This window comes from Oryctolagus cuniculus, chromosome 2 (genome assembly GCF_051225735.1).
Source record: "Oryctolagus cuniculus isolate XC-2025 breed Fujian yellow rabbit chromosome 2, ASM5122573v1, whole genome shotgun sequence".
In the NCBI taxonomy this organism is placed as follows: domain Eukaryota; kingdom Metazoa; phylum Chordata; class Mammalia; order Lagomorpha; family Leporidae; genus Oryctolagus; species Oryctolagus cuniculus.
Window position 1 is genome coordinate 11,100,620 of NC_142868.1, and position 18,315 is coordinate 11,118,934.

The 18,315-nt window shown below is 49.6% G+C and overlaps 1 protein-coding gene and 1 long non-coding RNA gene across 2 annotated transcripts in view; both read right to left on the bottom strand.

Annotated features, from left to right (window-relative positions):
* Positions 1-5,818: 5,818 nt before the first annotated feature.
* On the bottom strand, positions 5,819-6,343 carry LOC138848688 (fibroblast growth factor-binding protein 1-like). Its single transcript, XM_070069496.2, has one exon. The coding sequence runs from the start codon at positions 6,341-6,343 to the stop codon at positions 5,819-5,821; it is 525 nt and encodes a 174-aa protein (XP_069925597.2).
* Positions 6,344-12,369: 6,026 nt separating this feature from the next.
* LOC149127684 (uncharacterized) overlaps positions 12,370-18,315 on the bottom strand; it is a 48,527-nt gene continuing 42,581 nt past the window's right edge. Inside the window, exon 2 of the long non-coding RNA XR_016229771.1 lies at positions 12,370-13,538. This is a non-coding gene — a long non-coding RNA (uncharacterized LOC149127684). The remainder of the gene's footprint in view (positions 13,539-18,315) is intronic.

Consider the following 18,315-nt stretch of genomic DNA (forward strand, 5'->3'; position numbering starts at 1 on the left):
ACGATCCTGCTGATTAGTTTTACTTCCTCCCAGACTGATGAAGGACACCTGCTGAAGCTTCCAGAGGAATTGGTGACTCCATGGTGACATCGTGCACTGACCTCATCCCCAGAGACAAGCTCTGGGGTGAGCAGAGTTGGCTCCTTGCCCTTGGTCGGGAGATCTCCTTCCAGCTGACTGATAAGCACACCACCTGCACAGCACAGGGCATCTGCAAGTCTTTCCCAGCCTGGTCACAGCAGATCTTTATGGCCTCTGTGCTGGTGTGGCCATTGCTATCACCTGCAATGCAAGAGTGCTTCAGAAGTCATGGGAAAAGAATGCAATTAAGAGATAAATATATTTTGGTTCTCGAAAGTTTGAGAGTCAGGCGTTGTAACATTCTTGTAAAGACATTCCCTGGGATCTCAGCATCCCACATGGGGGTCAGTTTGAGTCCCAGCTGTTCCACTTCCAATGCTGCTTCATGCTAATGGCCTGGGAAAGCAGCAAAAATGGCCCAAGTACGAGGGTCCATCCACCATATGGAGACCCTGAGAAGTCTCTTGGATCCTGGCTTCAGCCTGGGACAGACATGGCCATTGTGGATATTTAGTTAGTGAACTGGCAGAAGGAAGATCTCGCTCTGTCTCTCCTGCTCTCTCTATAATTCTGACTTTCAAATCAATAAATAAGTCATTAAAAAGTTGTGAATCCATGTGTAAATTTTTTCACAGCATCATTTTCTATGAATTTTTTACAGTCAAATTCATCCTTTGAATAAAAGAGTTAGGAGATAGGTGAGCCTGGAACATCCCTTGCTGAGTGTCCCTTTGCTACATTGCATATCTGGGGACCCCAGAACAATGGCAGTCATTCAGCATCAAAGACCCCTTTGAAGGACACATTTTTCTCTAACTCAAGTCTATTGCCAACCTGTAGGAGGCTGGGCACTCCAGTTGCTGATCCTCTAACAATATATATATTTCATGCTACCGAAAGCTTATCATATATCTCCTAAAACCTAATAAATTATACTTACACTGTATGCATCTCCCTAGAATTTGTCAAGTATTTCTTGCAGTAAGTATCGCGATTTTTTTAATGTTCAGTCATTTGCCCAATATCCTTTTGGCTCAGTAATCAAATGAAATTTGAACTCTGCATGTAAAAACAGGAATATGTAGCAGGGATTATGTGGGTCGATGCCACTAGTTAATATGATAACTATTGGCTCAGTGCCTGGGTAGAGCTGAGACAGGTTCTGTGCAAAGTGTGCAGGTCTGGACAACTTCACAACAGGTGCATCAGAGGCTGTCAAACAGGTGTTTTGGCAGCTGTACCTCCAGGGTCTGTAAACCCAATGACATGTTCTGCTGAAAACATGTAGAGTGGAGTGTGTGATGAAGTGTGGCAGGTGGGCCCCGAGCCCCCATTGGAACAGGGCTCCTGCTACACTCTGTTAGGGACAAAGGTACGGGCACTTAATGGAGACTTGGGGTCTTAGAAAGGAGTGCCAGACCCCCACTGCACCCAGGTGTCCCCATCTGCCTGGGACCCCTCAGACCTAAGGACAGACTTGGACATCAAGCAGATTTCCCCTTCCCAAGGCCTTAGAACACTCCTCCCTGAGGATGCCTGGGCTTGGTTGACTGAAAATTCATCCCAATAAATACTGATGCATCCACTAGGTGGCAGCAGTGACCTAGCCCATGAGAAGTCTGTGTGAAGAGACTGAATAAAAGCTTGCAGTCCATGAGCTAGACAGCCAGCCAGTGCTCCTGCCTCGGGTCACTCTCCTGAGGGACAGGCTGCCCTTTCACCTTCTCCTGTGAATGACTAGGTGTCGCTGGGTTCTATGAGCCCCAGCCTGCTCCACTCAGAGAAGCCACTTTGTCAGGAGCAGTGGAAAGGACCCAAGCTGCCGAGACCTGTTCCCTGAGATTCATGGTGTGATATCTGGAAGATTAAAAATGACCTCTGGATTACTAAAGAAAAGCTTGACTGAAAAATAAGCTGACCTACGGTGTTGTTAACACTGTGGCTTGGGTCTCAGTCAGAGTGCATGAGCATTAATGCAGCTGGACTCTGAGAGAGGACTCCCATTGTTGAAACTGGAACAGAAAAGGTTGCACTTCAGAAAGACCTGCTCTCTGTATCCCTCTCAGCCCAGAATCCCTCAACCATTGCTCTGTTTTGTTCTGTTGTGTTGTGTTTCTTGATCCTATTGGTAACATATGAAGGGACATACTGGGTGATCCAAGGAGACATAGACTCAAATGGGTTTCTTCTACCAGTACCTGGTTTTGGTTATTGGATATGAAAGATTTCAGAGCATGAGATCATGATGATTTGATAGAATCTGTCAACTCTGGTGGACTCCCATAGCGGTTCCACTAGGAAGTAAGAGGGGACAACATTGAACTTGGCACGTTCTCCCATTACATCTGTCCATGAATACTGACCTCTCTATAAGGGAGGTTTGGCTGTGGGTGGGTAGTTGAGTGGCAAAGGGAGGTTCAGTGATAGGGCATTTGAACAAACAGGCTAAGTTACCATGCAAGGAAAGTCAGATTCCCAAAACCTACAGAGTTGTGTTTAGATATATAGTCCAATTTCAGGTTACTTTTTGTACAGAATGAAGTAATGGTTGGTTGTCTTGTTTTCTTTTGGGTATTCAGTTATGCTGCCATCATTTGAGGAAAAGATTTTTTAAACTTTCTTTGAAATTGTAGTAAAAGGCACGTAATTTTTATCATTATAGCCTTTTTTAGATAGATTAGTCCTATCAACTTTTTGCATATTATTGAATAAATATCACTCCCATCATCCTGCATAACTTCTAATCTCATACAATGATGAACGTATAACTGTATAAATGCTAATGTTAAATTTCACTTCACCCAAGTCCTTGGCAACCAGCATTCAACTTCCTGTCTCTGACAGTTTCCTCTAGGTCTCAGATGTAGATGGCATGGTACAATATTAGTCTCTGTGATGGCTTCTTTCACTGTGTGTAACATCCGCATAGCTGTTCTCTGTGCCATGGATGTCAGAATCTCCTTTTCAGAAGACCTGAATACTACTCTAGAATTTCTGTACCATGTGTTACCTGTCCTTTCACCACCAGTGCACACGAGGGTGCTTCTCTGAGTTACAGCTCCTGAGAACAACACTGCTGCATGTGTGAAGTGCTAATACCTAGTAGGGACTGTGCCTTCTGTCTTGTGGGGTGTACATCACTAGCAGAATCCCAACACAAAATTGTATTTCATGGTGAATTAATCAAATTTCCACAGTCTCAACAACACAGTGTTTCTGCAGAGGTTCCATACAAATGGTTTTGAGGTTGTCTCTCAATGAGACTTTGAATTCTATTTATTTAGAGGGAGGGAGAGAGGGAGTGAATGCCTGGTCCTGGGAAGAACTCAGCACAGTACCTGGTACATAGCAAGTGAGAGACAGATGTTGGTGTCAATGGAGTTGGTGTGATACCCAAATGTCCCTGTGAGGCTGTCACCCTGCTCATTGACCCCTATAAACCTCAGGGTGGGCTGGAGAGTGCACAGTGTAGCCCTGTCCCCCACCTGCCCATCCTCCTGGCTCCTGTCAGAGGCACCAAAAGCAGCAGTGTTGCTACCCTGCTTCCTCACGTTTCCTTCTTGGTGGTGTGGTGACAAGGGACTGACAACAGTTCTTCTGCTCCTCCCAACTCCCAAGTTAAAACACATCAGGTATTTTATACTAGTGCGTGAATGACTACAGTCACCCCTGCACCCCTCCCTCTTGACCTCGCCCAGCCCTGCCACTCTCACATCCCTTGGCTGCCCTGTGCCAGCTTGGTTCCCGTTACCCCATTCCATTCCTGAGATGCTCAGGAGGGCGGCTCCAGTCTGTTTCTGTTCATCTCAGCCCCAAGTCTCCCAGCACTTTCTGCCTGCACTGCCCATGTGTTTGCTCAGGTTTTTTTTTTTTTAATTATTGATTGGGAGAGAGAAATAGATTGAGCTCCGCTTCCACTGGTTAGCTCCCCAAATACCTGCCATACCTCAAATGGGGGTCAAACATGGAGCTGGAAACTCAACCAACTTCTCCCATGGGTTGGGGAACCCAGTTCCTTTAGTCACCACCACTGCACACCAGGGCCTGGATGGGCAGGAACTGAGAAGGAACAGAGCCAGTGTTGGACCCAGGCACTGTGACTGAGCCCTGGGCATCTTGGCCTCTAGGACAAATGCCTGCAGCTCCCTCCTCCTTCCATTACAGCCTCCTCTCAGGCTGCTGTGTGTACCCAGGCCTCTTCCCACTTCCCAGGAAGGAGCTCTGCAAGTCGGGGGCCCTGCCTATGGCAGGGCTTGGCTGGACTAACTTGAGTGAGGACAGGGGGTCCTCTAGCTGGTGGTCTCGGCTGCCAGATTTCCTGGGTCACTCTTGCTTCTCCCATACAAACGATGCAACCTTGACCATATCCAAACCCCGCAGTACACTAGGTTCTCCTCCTGGAATCTGCACACTGCATACCATTCAAACACCACAGTCCAGTGGACGACTCTATGAAGACAGGGGCACAAGACTGGGTCACATCAGGGGACCACTGAGGATGGGTGGGGAGGTCCCACCCTGGCTGTTCCATCCACTGACACTCTGTTTTAGGTTGATGAGATCATGTGGGACCAGACACAGACACACACAGAGTGAACACATTTTGAAACAGCACTTGAGTTTATTATGCTTGTGAATTCAGCGGGAATGTACCATCCACTGATACTCCGGTTTTTTGATGAGATAAGGGAGGAACAGACACAGAGACACAAATACTGGGTGAACGAATTTTGAAACAGCTCCTGAGTTTATTATGAGTTTATTTATTATTATGCTTGTGAATTCAGCAGGAAGTGCAGGTGTCTCCCTGACATCACCAGGCTGACTCCTTCAGCTCAGAGACAGCACTGGGGGCCCAGGGGCAGGCGCCCAGGTCACAGCCTCTGCCAACCACACCTCAGGAAGTGAGCATCAGCAAAGGGCAGGACACAGACTCTGTCCCAACACCGCCCTGCACTCTCCTAGCACAGACGTCCCTGCCTGATGGGAACCTGGGAGCTGCACACACACAGAGGAGCCTAAGACACCACCTGCCTGAAGCACCTGCTCTTCTCCCCCAGGAGGAAGACTGGGGCCCAGGGCGACGCTGCAGAACAAGCTGCGGGAGGCCCGTCACTCCCGGGTCATCTACTGGGACTTCTGCTGGAACCAGTGCTCGTCCTCCTGCTGGGCTGGCTGTGTCTGGTGCTGCTGTTCCTGCTGGCCCTGGTGCTGACTTGTCTTCTGGGATGCAGTCTTGGATTGGTGGGCGTGGCTTATGTTGTTTTGACTTGTGGTGGGGGTGGGCCTTTTGCTCTGCATTGCCTCCATGGAGAACTCTTTTTATTTTATTTTATTTTATTTTTTTTGACAGGCAGAGTGGACAGTGAGAGAGAGAGACAGAGAGAAAGGTCTTCCTTTTGCCGTTGGTTCACCCTCCAATGGCCGCCGCTGCAGCCGGCGCACCGCGCTGATCCGATGGCAGGAGCCAGGAGCCAGGTGCTTTTCCTGGTCTCCCATGGGGTGCAGGGCCCAAGCACCTGGGCCATCCTCCACTGGACTCCCTGGCCATAGCAGAGAGCTGGCCTGGAAGAGGGGCAACCGGGACAGAATCCGGCCCCCCGACCGGGACTAGAACCCAGTGTGCCGGCGCTGCAAGGTGGAGGATTAGCCTAGTGAGCCGCGGCGCCGGCTCCATGGAGAACTCTTAATGTGTGTCTTTGGATGGCTCTGTCTGGGATGACTGCTTCCCCTTGACTCACACCGTGGGGATGGGCTTCAGTCCCTGCACAGACGTCTTGGAAGCCAGAGTGGAGCTCACCAGCGTGAGACTGGATTCTGGATACTTGGTACCACACACCCTGGTATTCAAGATGGCCTTGGAGTCCTCACAGATGTGGTTCAAGCGGCGCAGGCGCCAGCCAATTTGTCTCCAGTAGACCTTGTCGTTGTTCAGGCAGTGCAGGCACGCCGAGGGGTTGCCCACAAAGACACAGGAGAACTCGTGGTGCAGTCGAACACAATGGACCTGCAGATGGACTCCTTCCTCCTGCCTGGTCACGGTCACATTGCATTTGGCTTGGTCTCTGTTGACAAAGCTGCCAGTGACAATGACCTGGGTTGGCGGGCTTGTGGACACTATCACGGGCTTCTCCAGAGGAACCCACCCATCCTGCTCCACCTCCAAATTCACTTCATCCTGTTCTCCACTTTGGGCCTCTGTCAGGAGCCCCTGAGCAGCCAGCAGGAGGACGGAGAGCAGGGTGAGAGTGCGGGTCCACATGGCTCAGCTGGGCGGGCACCTGTGGACAAAAGGCAGGGTCAGTGTCAGGTCAGTGGTGCAGGGGTCAGGGTTCAGGGTCAGTGGTGCAGACGTTAGTGGCTCAGGGTCATGTACATATCAGGGTTACAGGGGTCTGGGTCAGGGTCAGGGTCAGGGTACATGGTCAGTGGTGCAGGGTCAGGGGTGCAGTGTCAGTGGTGCAGGGTCCAGGTACAGGGTCAGGGTTCAGGGTCAATAGTACTGGGTCAGTCCTGCAGAGTGAGTGTGCAGGGTTTGGATGGGGGTCAGTAGTGCACGGTCAAGGTGCAGGTTTCCATTGTGCAGGGTCAGAACAATGGAGGTGAAGAGTTATAGGGTGGCCTCCCTCCTCCCTGCCACAGTCCTGCCTACATAAAGAAGACAAGCATCCTCTGGCTCTGGGATGCCAGGTCAAGCAGCCCAACCTCTCCCACGTGCACCTGACCTGAGACTGCAGTGACCCAGGCTGCCAGTCCTCACCTGCCCTCGGCACTCACTGAGCCTTGTGATCTCTCAGTCCCTCGTCCCCTCACTCAACCACTCCTGCTCCTCTCACCCACTCGTCCTGCAGCACTCACTCAGCAAGCACTTACTGAGCACCTACTGCATGCCATGCACTAGTTAGGTTGTCTACACACTGAGGTGAATGAGAAAGTGTTGGGTGCTGCTCACCATAGACCAGGTCTCCTGCAGTGGATAAATGGGGAGAGGAAATCTATGTGTTCACATGGACATAGACATAGACATAGACATACAGGGAAGCATGACCAGGGCAAAATAAATAACAAATTCTATCATTTGTGGCAATGTAGATAGAAATAACGGAGGTATATTAAAAGAAACAAGACAGACACAGAAAGATTAATACCACATGTTCTCCGCTAACAGTGGAAGCTGAAAAAGTTGATCTGAAAGAGAAGTGGAGAGTAAACAGTGGTCCCCAGGGACTGAGAAGATAGAGAGAGGAAGGGGTGGGGAAGGGGTGAGGAGCGAGCACAAAATGGCAGTGCACTTGAGGGCTCAGCTCTAACGCCCTGCAGCACAGTGGGGGGACTGCTGTGGACAATAATTTATTGTCTATTTCTAAATATTGGAAGAGAGGATTTGAATGCTCCCAAAACAAATATTTTTGAAGTGATGCATTGGCTCATACCCTGGTTTTTAAACTGCATATTTATGTGCTAAACTACTCATCTTGTCCTATATGAGTACCATTCTCAAATGTCAGCTAAATTTTTAAAATATATTAAGTCAATCATCTGACACAATTCAATGAGATAATTAATCTTAGACTCAGAACTTAAACCATCCAAAATTTGAACAAGTTTTCCTATATAACTGTTACGATCCTGCTGATTAGTTTTACTTCCTTCCCAGACTGATGAAGGACACCTGCTGTAGCTTCCAGAGGAATTGGTGACTCCATGGTGACATCGTGCACTGACCTCATCCCCAGAGACAAGCCCTGGGGTGAGCAGAGTTGGCTCCTTGCCCTTGGTCGGGAGATCTCCTTCCAGCTGACTGATAAGCACACCACCTGCACAGCACAGGGCATCTGCAAGTCTTTCCCAGCCTGGTCACAGCAGATCTTTATGGCCTCTGTGCTGGTGTGGACATTGCTATCACCTGCAATGCAAGAGTGCTTCAGAAGTCATGGGAAAAGAATGCAATTAAGAGATCAATTTGTTTTGGTTCTTGAAAGTTTGAGAGTCAGGCATTGCAACATTCTGGGAAAGACTTTCCCGTGGGACCTCAGCATCCCAAATGGGGGTCAGTTTGAGTCCCAGCTGTTCCACTTCCAATGCTGCTTCATGCTAATGGCCTGGGAAAGCAGCAAAAATGGCCCAAGTACGAGGGTCCCTCCACCATTTGGAGACCCTGAGAAGGCTCTTGGATCCTGGCTTCAGCCTGGGACAGACATGGCCATTGTGGATACTTAGTTAGTGAACTGGCAGAAGGAAGATCTCGCTCTGTCTCTCCTGCTCTCTCTATAATTCTGACTTTCAAATCAATAAATAAGTCATTAAAATTTTGTGAATCCATGTGTAAATTTTTTCACAGCATGCATTTTCTATGCATTTTTTTTACAGTCCAATTCATACTTTGAATAAGAGTTAGGAGATAGGTGAGCCTGGAACATCCCTTGCTGAGTGTCCCTTTGCTACATTGCATATCTGGGGACCCCAGAACAATGGCAGTCATTCAGCATCAAAGACCCCTTTGAAGGACACGTTTTTCTCTAACTCAAGTCTGTTGCCAACCTGTAGGAGGCTGGGCACTCCAGTTGCTGATTCTCTAACAATATATATATTTCATGCTACACAAAGGATATCATATATCTCCTAAAACCTAATAAATTATACTTACAATGTATGCATTTCCCTAGAATTTGTCAAGTATTTCTTGCAGTAAGTATCGTGATTTTTTAATGTTCAGTCATTTGCCCAATGTACTTTTGGCTCAGTAATCAAATGAAATTTGAACTCTGCAGGTAAAAACAGGAATACGTAGCAGGGATTCTGTGGGTCGATGCCACTAGTTCATATGATAACTATTGGCTCAGTGCCTGGATAGAGCTGAGATAGGTTCTGTGCAAACTGTGCAGGTGTGCACAACTTCACAACAGGTGCATCAGAGGCTGTCAAACAGGTGTTTTGGCAGCTGTACCTCCAGGGTCTGTAAACCCAATGACATGTTCTGCTGAAAGCATGTAGAGTGGTGTGTGTGATGAAGTGTGGCATGGGATCCCCAAGCCCCCATTGGAACAGGGCTCCTACCACTCTCTGTTGGGGACGAAGGTACGGGCATTTAATGGAGACTTGGGGTCTTAGAAAGGAGTGCCAGACCCACTGCACCCAGGTGTCCCCATCTGCCTGGGATCCCTCAGACCTAAGGACAGACTTGGACATCAAACAGATTTCTCATTGCCATGGCCTTAGAACACTCCTCCCTGAGGATGCCTGGGCTTGGTTGACTGAAAACTCATCCCAATAAATACTGATGCATCCACTAGGTGGCAGCAGTGACCTAGCCCATGAGAAGTCTGTGTGAAGAGACTGAGTAAAAGCTTGCAATCCATGAGCTAGACAGCCAGCCAGTGCTCCTGCCTCGGGTCACTCTCCTGAGGGACAGGCTGCCCTTTCACCTTCTCCTGTGAATGACTAGGTGTCGCTGGGTTCTATGAGCCCCAGCCTGCTCCACTCAGAGAAGCCACTTTGTCAGGAGCAGTGGAAAGGACCCAAGCTGCCGAGACCTGTTCCCTGAGATTCATGGTGTGATATCTGGAAGATTAAAAATGACCTCTGGACTATTAACAAAACTTGACTGAAAAATAAGCTGACCTACGGTGTTGCCAGCACTGTGGCTTGGGTCTCAGTCAGAGTGCATGAGCATTAATGCAGCTGGACTCTGAGAGAGGACTCCCATTGTTGAAACTGGAACAGAAAAGGTTGCACTTCAGAAAGACCTGCTCTCTGTATCCCTCTCAGCCCAGAATCCCTCAACCACTGCTCTGTTCTGTTGTGTTTTGTTTCTTGATCCTATTGGTGACATGTTAGGGGACATCCTGGGGACAAGAAGGAGTCGTGGACTCAAATTGGTTTCTTCTAGCTCTATGAGCTTCTACTTATTGGAAAAAGGTTGCAGATCATGAACTCAGGATGAGTTATTAGAATTTCCACACTCTGGAGGACTTTCACTGCAGTTCTACTGGGAACAGAGGGGACAACATTGAACTTGGGAAGTTCTCCATTACATCCATCCATGAATACTGGCCTCTCTATAAGTGAGGTCTGCCTGTGGGTGGGTGGTTGAGTGGCAAAAGGAGATTCAGTGACTACTGGATTTGAACAAACAGTCTGGACCACCATGGGAGGGAAGTCACACCCCCAAAACCTACAGAATAAACCCCTGTGTGTTTAGATATATAATCCACTTTCAGTTTACTTTTTGTACAGAATGAAGTAATGCTTTGTTCTCATGTTTTCTTTTGGATATTCAGTTATGCTAGTCTCATTTGAGGAAAAGATTTATAACTTTCATTGAAATTACAGTAAAACACATATCATCATAGCCATTTTTAGATAGATTAGTCCTATCAAAATTTTCCATATAGTTTCATAAATATTACTACCATCCACCTCATAACTCATAGTCTCACACAATGATGAACATATAAATGTATAAATGCTAACGTTCAATTTCACCTCACCCAAGTCCCTGGCACCAGCATTCACCTTGCTGTCTCTAACAGTTCCCTCTAGGTCTCTCATGTAGGTGGAATGGTACAACAGTAATCTATGTGATGGCTTCTTTCACTGTGTGTAACATCCTCATAGCTGTTCTCTGTGCCATGAATGTCAGAATCTCCTTTTCAGAAGACCTGAATCCTACTCTAGAATTTCTGTACCATGTGCTACCTGTCCTTTCCCCACCAGTGCACACGAGGGTGCTTCTCTGAGTTACAGCTCCTGAGAACACACTGCTGTGCGTGTGAAGTGCTAATACCTAGTAGGGACTGTGCCTTCTGTCTTGTGGGGTGTACACCACCAGCAGAATCCCCACACCAAATCTAGTTCATTTTGAATTGCTCAAAGTTCCCACAGCCTCAACAACACTGTGTTTTTTCAGAGCTTCCATACAAATGGTTTTGAGGTTGTCTCTCAAGGAGACTTTGAATTCTAATTCCTCAGAGGGAGGAGAGAGGGAGTGAATGCCTGGTCCTGGGAAGAACTCAGCACAGTACCTGGTACACAGCATGTGAGAGACAGATGCTGGTTTCTGTGGAGTTGGTGTGATACCCAAATGTCCCTGTGAGGCTGTCACCATGTGCATTGACCCCTACAAACCTCAGTGTGTCCTGGTGTTTTGGTGAGTGCACAGTGCTGTCCTGTCCCCCACCTGCCCATCCTCCTGGCTCCTGTCAGAGGCACCAAAAGCAGCAGTGTTGCTACCCTGCTTCCTCACGTTTCCTTCTTGGTGGTGTGGTGACAAGGGCCTGACAACAGTTCTTCTGCTCCTCCCAATTCTTCAGTTAAAACACATCAGGTATTTTATAATAGTGTGTGAATGACTACAGTCTCCCCTGCACCCCTCCCTCTTGACCTCGCCCAGCTTCTGCCACTCTCACATCCCTTGGCTGCCCTGTGCCAGCTTGGTTCCCGTTACCCCATTCCATTCCTGAGATGCTCAGGAGGGCGGCTCCAGTTTGTTTCTGTTCATCTCAGCCCCAAGTCTCCCAGCACTTTTTGCCTGCACTGCCCATGTGTTTAATTTTTTTGAATTATTCATTGGGAGAGAAAAAGATTGAGCTCATTTTACTGCTTAACTACAATACCTGCCATGCCTCAAACGAGAGTCAATCATGAAGCTGGAAACTGAACCAAGGTCTCCCACATGGGTGGTGGAAATCCAATTTCTTTACTCACGACCACTGCACACCAGGGCTTGCATGGGCAGGAAGCTGACTAAGGAGAAGAGCCAGGTATTGAACCCAGGTGCTGTGACTGAGCCCTGGGCATCTTGGCCCCTAGGAAAATGCCTGCAGCTTCCTCCTCCTTCGCTAACAGCCTCCTCTCAGGCCGCTGTGTGTACCCAGGCCTCTCTCCCACTGCCCAGGAAGGAGCTCTGCAAAGTGGGAGACATGCCTATGGCAGGGGTGGGCTGCTCTGACTTGAGTGAGGACAGGGAGTTCCTCTAGTTTGTAGACACAGCTACCAGAACTCCTGGGGTCCAGTCGTGCTTCTCCCTTACGAGCTATGCAACCCTGACCATGACCAAACCCCACAGTATTCTGGGTTCCCTTCCTGAAATCACCACACTCTATACAGGTCAAACACCACAGTCTAGTGGACGACTCTATGAAGACAGGGAAAATGGAATGGGTCCCATCAGGGGACCACTGAGGATGGCTGGGGAAGGCCCACCTGGCTGTTCCATCCACTGACACTCTGGTTTAGGTTGATGAGATCATGTGGGACCAGATACAGAGACACAAACACCGAGAGAACATATTTTGAAACAGCACCTGAGTTTAATTTGCTTTTAATTCAATAGGAAATGTAAGTATCTTGAAGAAATCACCAGGCTGACTCCTTCAGCTCAGAGACAGCACTGGGGGCCCAGGGGCAGGCGCCCAGGTCACAGCCTCTGCCAACCACACCTCAGGAAGTGAGCATCAGCAGAGGGCAGGACACAGACTCTGTCCCAACACTGCCCTACACTCTCCTAGCACAGACGTCCCTGCCTGATGGGAACCTGGGAGCTGCACACACACAGAGGAGCCTAAGACACCACCTGCCTGAAGCACCTGCTCTTCTCCCCCAGGAGGAAGACTGGGCCGAGGGCGACGCTGCAGCACAAGCTGCGGGAGGCCCGTCACTCCCGGGTCATCTACTGGAACTTTTGCTGGGACCAGTGCTCGTCCTCCTGCTGGGGTGGCTGTGTCTGCTGCTGCTGTTCCTGCTGGCCCTCATGCTGACTTGTCTTCTGGGATGCAGTCTTGGATTGGTGGGCGTGGCTCATCTTGTTTTGACTTGTGATGGGGGTGGGCCTTTTGCTCTGCATTGCCTCCTTGGAGAACTCTAAATGTATGTCTTTGGATGGCTCTGTCTGGGATGGCTGCTTCCCCTTGACTCACACCGTGGGGGTGGGCTTCAGTCCCTGCACAGACGTCTTGGAAGCCAGAGTGGAGCTCACCAGCATGAGACTGGATTCTGGATACTTGGTACCACACACCCTGGTATTCAAGATGGCCTTGGAGTCCTCACAGATGCGGTTTAAGCGGCGCAGGCGCCAGCCAATTTGTCTCCAGTAGACCTTGTCATTGTTCAGGCAGTGCAGGCACGCCGTGGGGTTGCCCGCAAAGACACAGGAGAACTCGTGGTGCAGTCGAACACAATGGACCTGCAGATGGACTCCTTCCTCCTGCCTGGTCACGGTCACATTGCATTTGGCCTGGTCTCTGCTGACAAAGCTGCCAGTGACAATGACCTGGGTTGGCGGGCTTGTGGACACTATCACGGGCTTCTCCAGAGGAACCCACCCATCCTGCTCCGCCTCCAAATTCACTTCATCCTGTTCTCCACTTTGGGCCTCTGTCAGGAGCCCCTGAGCAGCCAGCAGGAGGACGGAGAGCAGGGTGAGAGTGCGGGTCCACATGGTTCAGCTGGGCGGGCACCTGTGGACAAAAGGCAGGGTCAGTGGTGCAGAGTCAGCATGCAGGGTCAGGGTGCACGTTCAGTATTGCAGGGTCAGTGATTCAGGTCAGGGTGCACGGTCCATGGTTCAGGGTCAGTAGTGCAGGTCAGGGTGCAGGGTCCATGGTTCAGGGTCAGTGTTGCTGGATTCCGTTATTTAGGGTCAGAACAAATGGTGGTGAAGAGTCAGTGTGCACTCCCTCCTCGGTACCACAGTCCTGCCTACTTAAGGATGAGACAAGCATCCTCTGGCTCTGGGATGCCAGGGCAAGCAGCCCAACCTCTCCCACGTGCACCTGACCTGAGACTGCAGTGACCCAGGCTGCCAGTCCTCACCTGCCCTCGGCACTCACTGAGCCTTGTTAGCTCTCAGTCCCTTGTCCCCTCACTCACCCACTCCTGCTCCTCTCACCAACTCCGTCCTGCAGCACTCACTCAGCAAGCACTTACTGAGCACCTACTGCATGCCATGCACTAGTTAGGTTGTCTACACGCTGAGGTGAATGAGAGAGCCTCGGGTTTTAAGAATTTGAGGCTGTTCCCTGGGATATGTAAATAGCACTGACCAGGGATTCTGTCCCATCTGTGTCCTAATCTCTTCTTGGAAATGTCATTTCCTTCTCTGTGCCTCAGTTCCTGCACCTGGCACTCAAGGTCTGCATGAATTCATCACCAACTCCTCCTGCTGCCCATTCTTGGTCTCTATCTCATTGTTCCACAGACACCCAGGACCCAAGATGGAAAGGGGGCAGGGAGAGTCCTGAAGGTGCCAGGAGGTAACCCAGAGGCTGAACCCCATGGAGGCTCACACAGGGGCTGTGGGTGGGGAAGGTGCCTGGGGGGAAGTAAGAGCTCAGGAAGTGCATGAATGTGTGAGCTCATCTGATCCCAGCAGGGAAAGAGAAAAGGGAGGGGAGCAGCCAGTTTCAGACAGCGTTTGGAGTGCAGGTGCAAAACAAGAATCCTACCTGGTTAGGTTTGCGACCTGAGTGCTGAGCGTATAAACGCCCTTAACCAATCCTTGAAAAAATTGCAGAATTCATAGCAAGGCTTTCAGCTCAATAGAAACCATGCGTAAATGTATTTCCCTTCCCTACTTCACATTGTAACTAACCAGAACCAACTACCAGGCTGGTGACTCCTCCCTTACTAGTCCTGGACTTCAACTGTTCTCCAAGACTTCAGGACCCACTGTCCCCCCTGTCCTCCACAGCTGCCCTGTCTCCCTTACAATCATCCTGCAGGCTTGCACAGGGGAACAGCTTGTTCTGGACTAAGGTACCTGCTTCATCCCGGGCCACTCTGTAAACACCTCGTCTCCTTACCCATCTCCTCTCTGCCCAGTGTGGAGCAAGTGGTCTACTTCCTTCCCAGGAACATCAGTTACTGCACAGATTACTTGAATCAATCCACACTGGGAGGAAGAAGAGAAGTCCAATTCTATCAGACACCTACTGCACGCTGAGCACTGGTCCAGCGTTCCAGCCTCACCTGTTTAATCCACAGAAAACCCTGCAACCAGGCTGATTACAGGAACAGCCCCAAGAAGGAGTCCTGGCAGTGAGGTCCGGCCAGGTAAGTAACTGTGCTTGTCGCGTGTGTGCAGGAACAGAGCCCCCCAGGGAGCAAACCCATCTCCCCACCCCTTCCTGCCACCTCTTGTAGTCACCCCTGCTCTGCACCGCTCACCTAACTTTGAGACAATGCTGGCAAAAGGAAGACAACTGTGAACCAAGCAGGAGTTAGCACTGATAAGTTGATTCACGTAAGCTGAGATCTTTTCCCAAAATGAAAGAATTGTGGGGCTCGTGCAGTGGCGCAATGGGTTAATCCTCCTCTTGTGGCACCAGCATCCCATATGGCACCGGTTCTAGTCCCGGCTGCTCCTTTTCCAATCCAGCTCTCTGCTGTGGCCTGGGAAAGCAGTAGAAGATGGCCCAAGTTCTTGCGCCCCTGTACCCACATGGGAGACCAGGAAGGAGAACCTGCTCCTGGCTTCGGATCAGCGCAGTTCTAGCTCTTGAATCATTGGGGGAGCAAACCAACGGAAGGAAGACTTTTCTCTCTGTCTCTGCCTCTCACTATCTGTAACTCTACCTGTCAAATAAATAAATAAAATCTTTAAAAAAAAAGAAGGAAATTTGTTTATAAAGGGGGCAGGCACAGAAAATGGCACTGTCCACATTTCCTCCTTGGTTTGGGCCCCGTCCAGGGATTGGGAGTGTGCCAGAGCCACGGTGGGTGGGACAGAAAGACTAATACTCCAGCTGATGGCTCACTCATGTCCCACGGCCTCCTCCTATCACACTGGGGCCCCTCAGAGCCTGGGAAGTGGGGCAGGAAATGAAGCTCTGGAGAGAGAGAGAGAGATAGAGAGCGAGGCTCTTACCAGTCCTGCGTCTGCAGATCCAGCGCAATCCCCGAAGCCAGGCGAGGTGCAGTTGCAGCTGTCTCAGGGGAGGTGCAGGGCAGGGTCTGCTATTTGTACAGGAGCCCAAGCCCACAGGGGTTACAGCTCACATACCTGAGGAGCTGAGCTCACACTACCCCCGGCCATGTCCCTTCTCCTTAGGAACCAGGCAGGATCTGTAGGGTTAGTGCTGGGGGCATACTATCCACTGTTACCTGAAATGAGCTTCACATTGATTTAACACACATGTTGCTAATTGAATGTCTTTTGTATCCCTAAGAGCACATCTCCTTCTACTCCTATGCCCTGCACAGTGTCCCACCACTGCCTTTGTCAGCTCTGGGGTCCTTTGGGGCCACTGATTAGAAAATCTTGAGATAACAACACTGCCACTGTAAATGACAAAGGCACAGGAATTCCACTGAGGGACCAGAAGACGGTACAGGGTAGACACAGCCGGTTGAGGACCTGGCAGAGCCCAGCACTCACATTAACAGTTCACGTGGGTCTCTGGGTGTGACACTGGGAGGAACGGAGAATCTGACTCCAGCCAACAGGGCTCAGCTTTCCTGGGAAGCAGGCCCCCCTCTTTACCTTCACAGGGAATAAAACGTCTTTCAGGTTCTCTCTGAAGCAATCATCTGACCGATGTCTGGCACATTTCTCAAAAGAAGGCATGGACATGGCCTCCAGGTACATAGGGAAATGCTCACCATCACCATTCACAGGGAAAGATCAGTCAAAGCCACATTCAGTTCTCTTCCCACCCCAGTCAGAATAACGATTATCAGAAAGACCAGAGTCACAGCTGTGGCAGGGTCGCAGTGGAAGGAGGACTTCACACACTGCTGGTGGAAATGTAAACTAGCATGGCCACTATGGAGAGCAGCATGGGGGCTGTTCAGACCCTGAAGACAGATCTACCCCAGATCCAGCAACCCCACCCCTGGGTGTGTGTGCATAGGACAGGACGTGAGCTGGGGAAGAGATGTGAGTGCAGCACTCACTGCTCAGCATAGACCAGTTGTCCTGCAGTGGATGAACGGGGAGAGGAAATCTGATGTGTTCACAGGGACATAGACCTAGACATAGACATAGAGTGAAGCATGATCAGGACAAAATAAATAATGAGAAACTGTCATTGGTGGAATGTGGGTGGAATTAAAGGACAGTATATTAAGAGAAAAAAGACAGACACAGAAAGAAAGATACCACATGTTCTCCCCTAACAGCGGAAGCTGAAAATTTTTATCAGAAAGAGAAGTGGAGAACAAATAGTGGTCCCCAGGGACTGAGAAGATAGAGAGAGGAAGGGGTGGGGAAGGGGTGAGGAGCGAACACAAAATGGCAGTGTACTTGAGGGCTCAGCTCTAACGCCCTGCAGCACAGTGGGGGGACTGCTGGGGACAATAATTTATTGTTTATATCTAAATATTGGAAGAGAGGATTTGAATGCTCCCAAAAAAAGAAAGTATTTTTGATGTGACCCATTTGACAATACCCTGGTTTTACAACTGCATATTATATCTATGTGTCAAACTACTCATCTTACCCAATATTAGTACAATTCTCAAGTGTCAGTTAAAATTCTCAAATATATTAACTCAATCATCTGAAGAATTCAATGACTAATTAATCTTAGACTCAGAACTTAAACCATCCAAAACTTGAACAAGTTTTCCTATATAACTGTTACAATCCTGCTGATTAGTTTTACTTCCTTCCCAGACTGATGAAGGACACCTGCTGAAGTTTCCAGAGGAATTGCTGACTCCATGGTGACATCGTGCACTGACCTCATCCCCAGAGACAAGCCCTGGGGTGAGCAGAGTTGGCTCCTTGCCCTTGGTCGGGAGATCTCCTTCCAGCTGACTGATAAGCACACCACCTGCACAGCACAGGGCGTCTGCAAGTCTTTCCCAGCCTGGTCACAGCAGATCTTTATGGCCTCTGTGCTGGTGTGGCCATTGCTATCCCTTGCAATGCAAGAGTGCTTCAGAAGTCATGGGAAAAGAATGCAATTAAGAGATAAATTGATTTTGGTTCAACAATGTTTGAGAGTCTGGGATTGTGTTGTCCTGGGAAAGACTTTCCCCTGGGACCTCAGCATCCCACATGGGGGCCAGTCTGAGTCCCAGCTGTTCCACTTCCAATGCTGCTCCCTGCTAATGGCCTTGGAAACCAGCAGTAATGGCCCAAGTACGAGGGTCCCTCCTCCCATTTGGAGACCCTTTATTAGGCTACTGGCTCCTGGCTTTAGCCTGGGCCAGACATGGCCATTGTAGATATTTAGATAGTGAACTGGCAGGTGGAAGATCTCTTTCCCTGTCTCTGCTCTCCCTGTAATT

Bases quoted from the DNA above. Each gene is read 5' to 3' on its own strand.
- LOC138848688 (XM_070069496.2), bottom strand. From the start codon at position 6,343: ATGTGGACCCGCACTCTCACCCTGCTCTCCGTCCTCCTGCTGGCTGCT.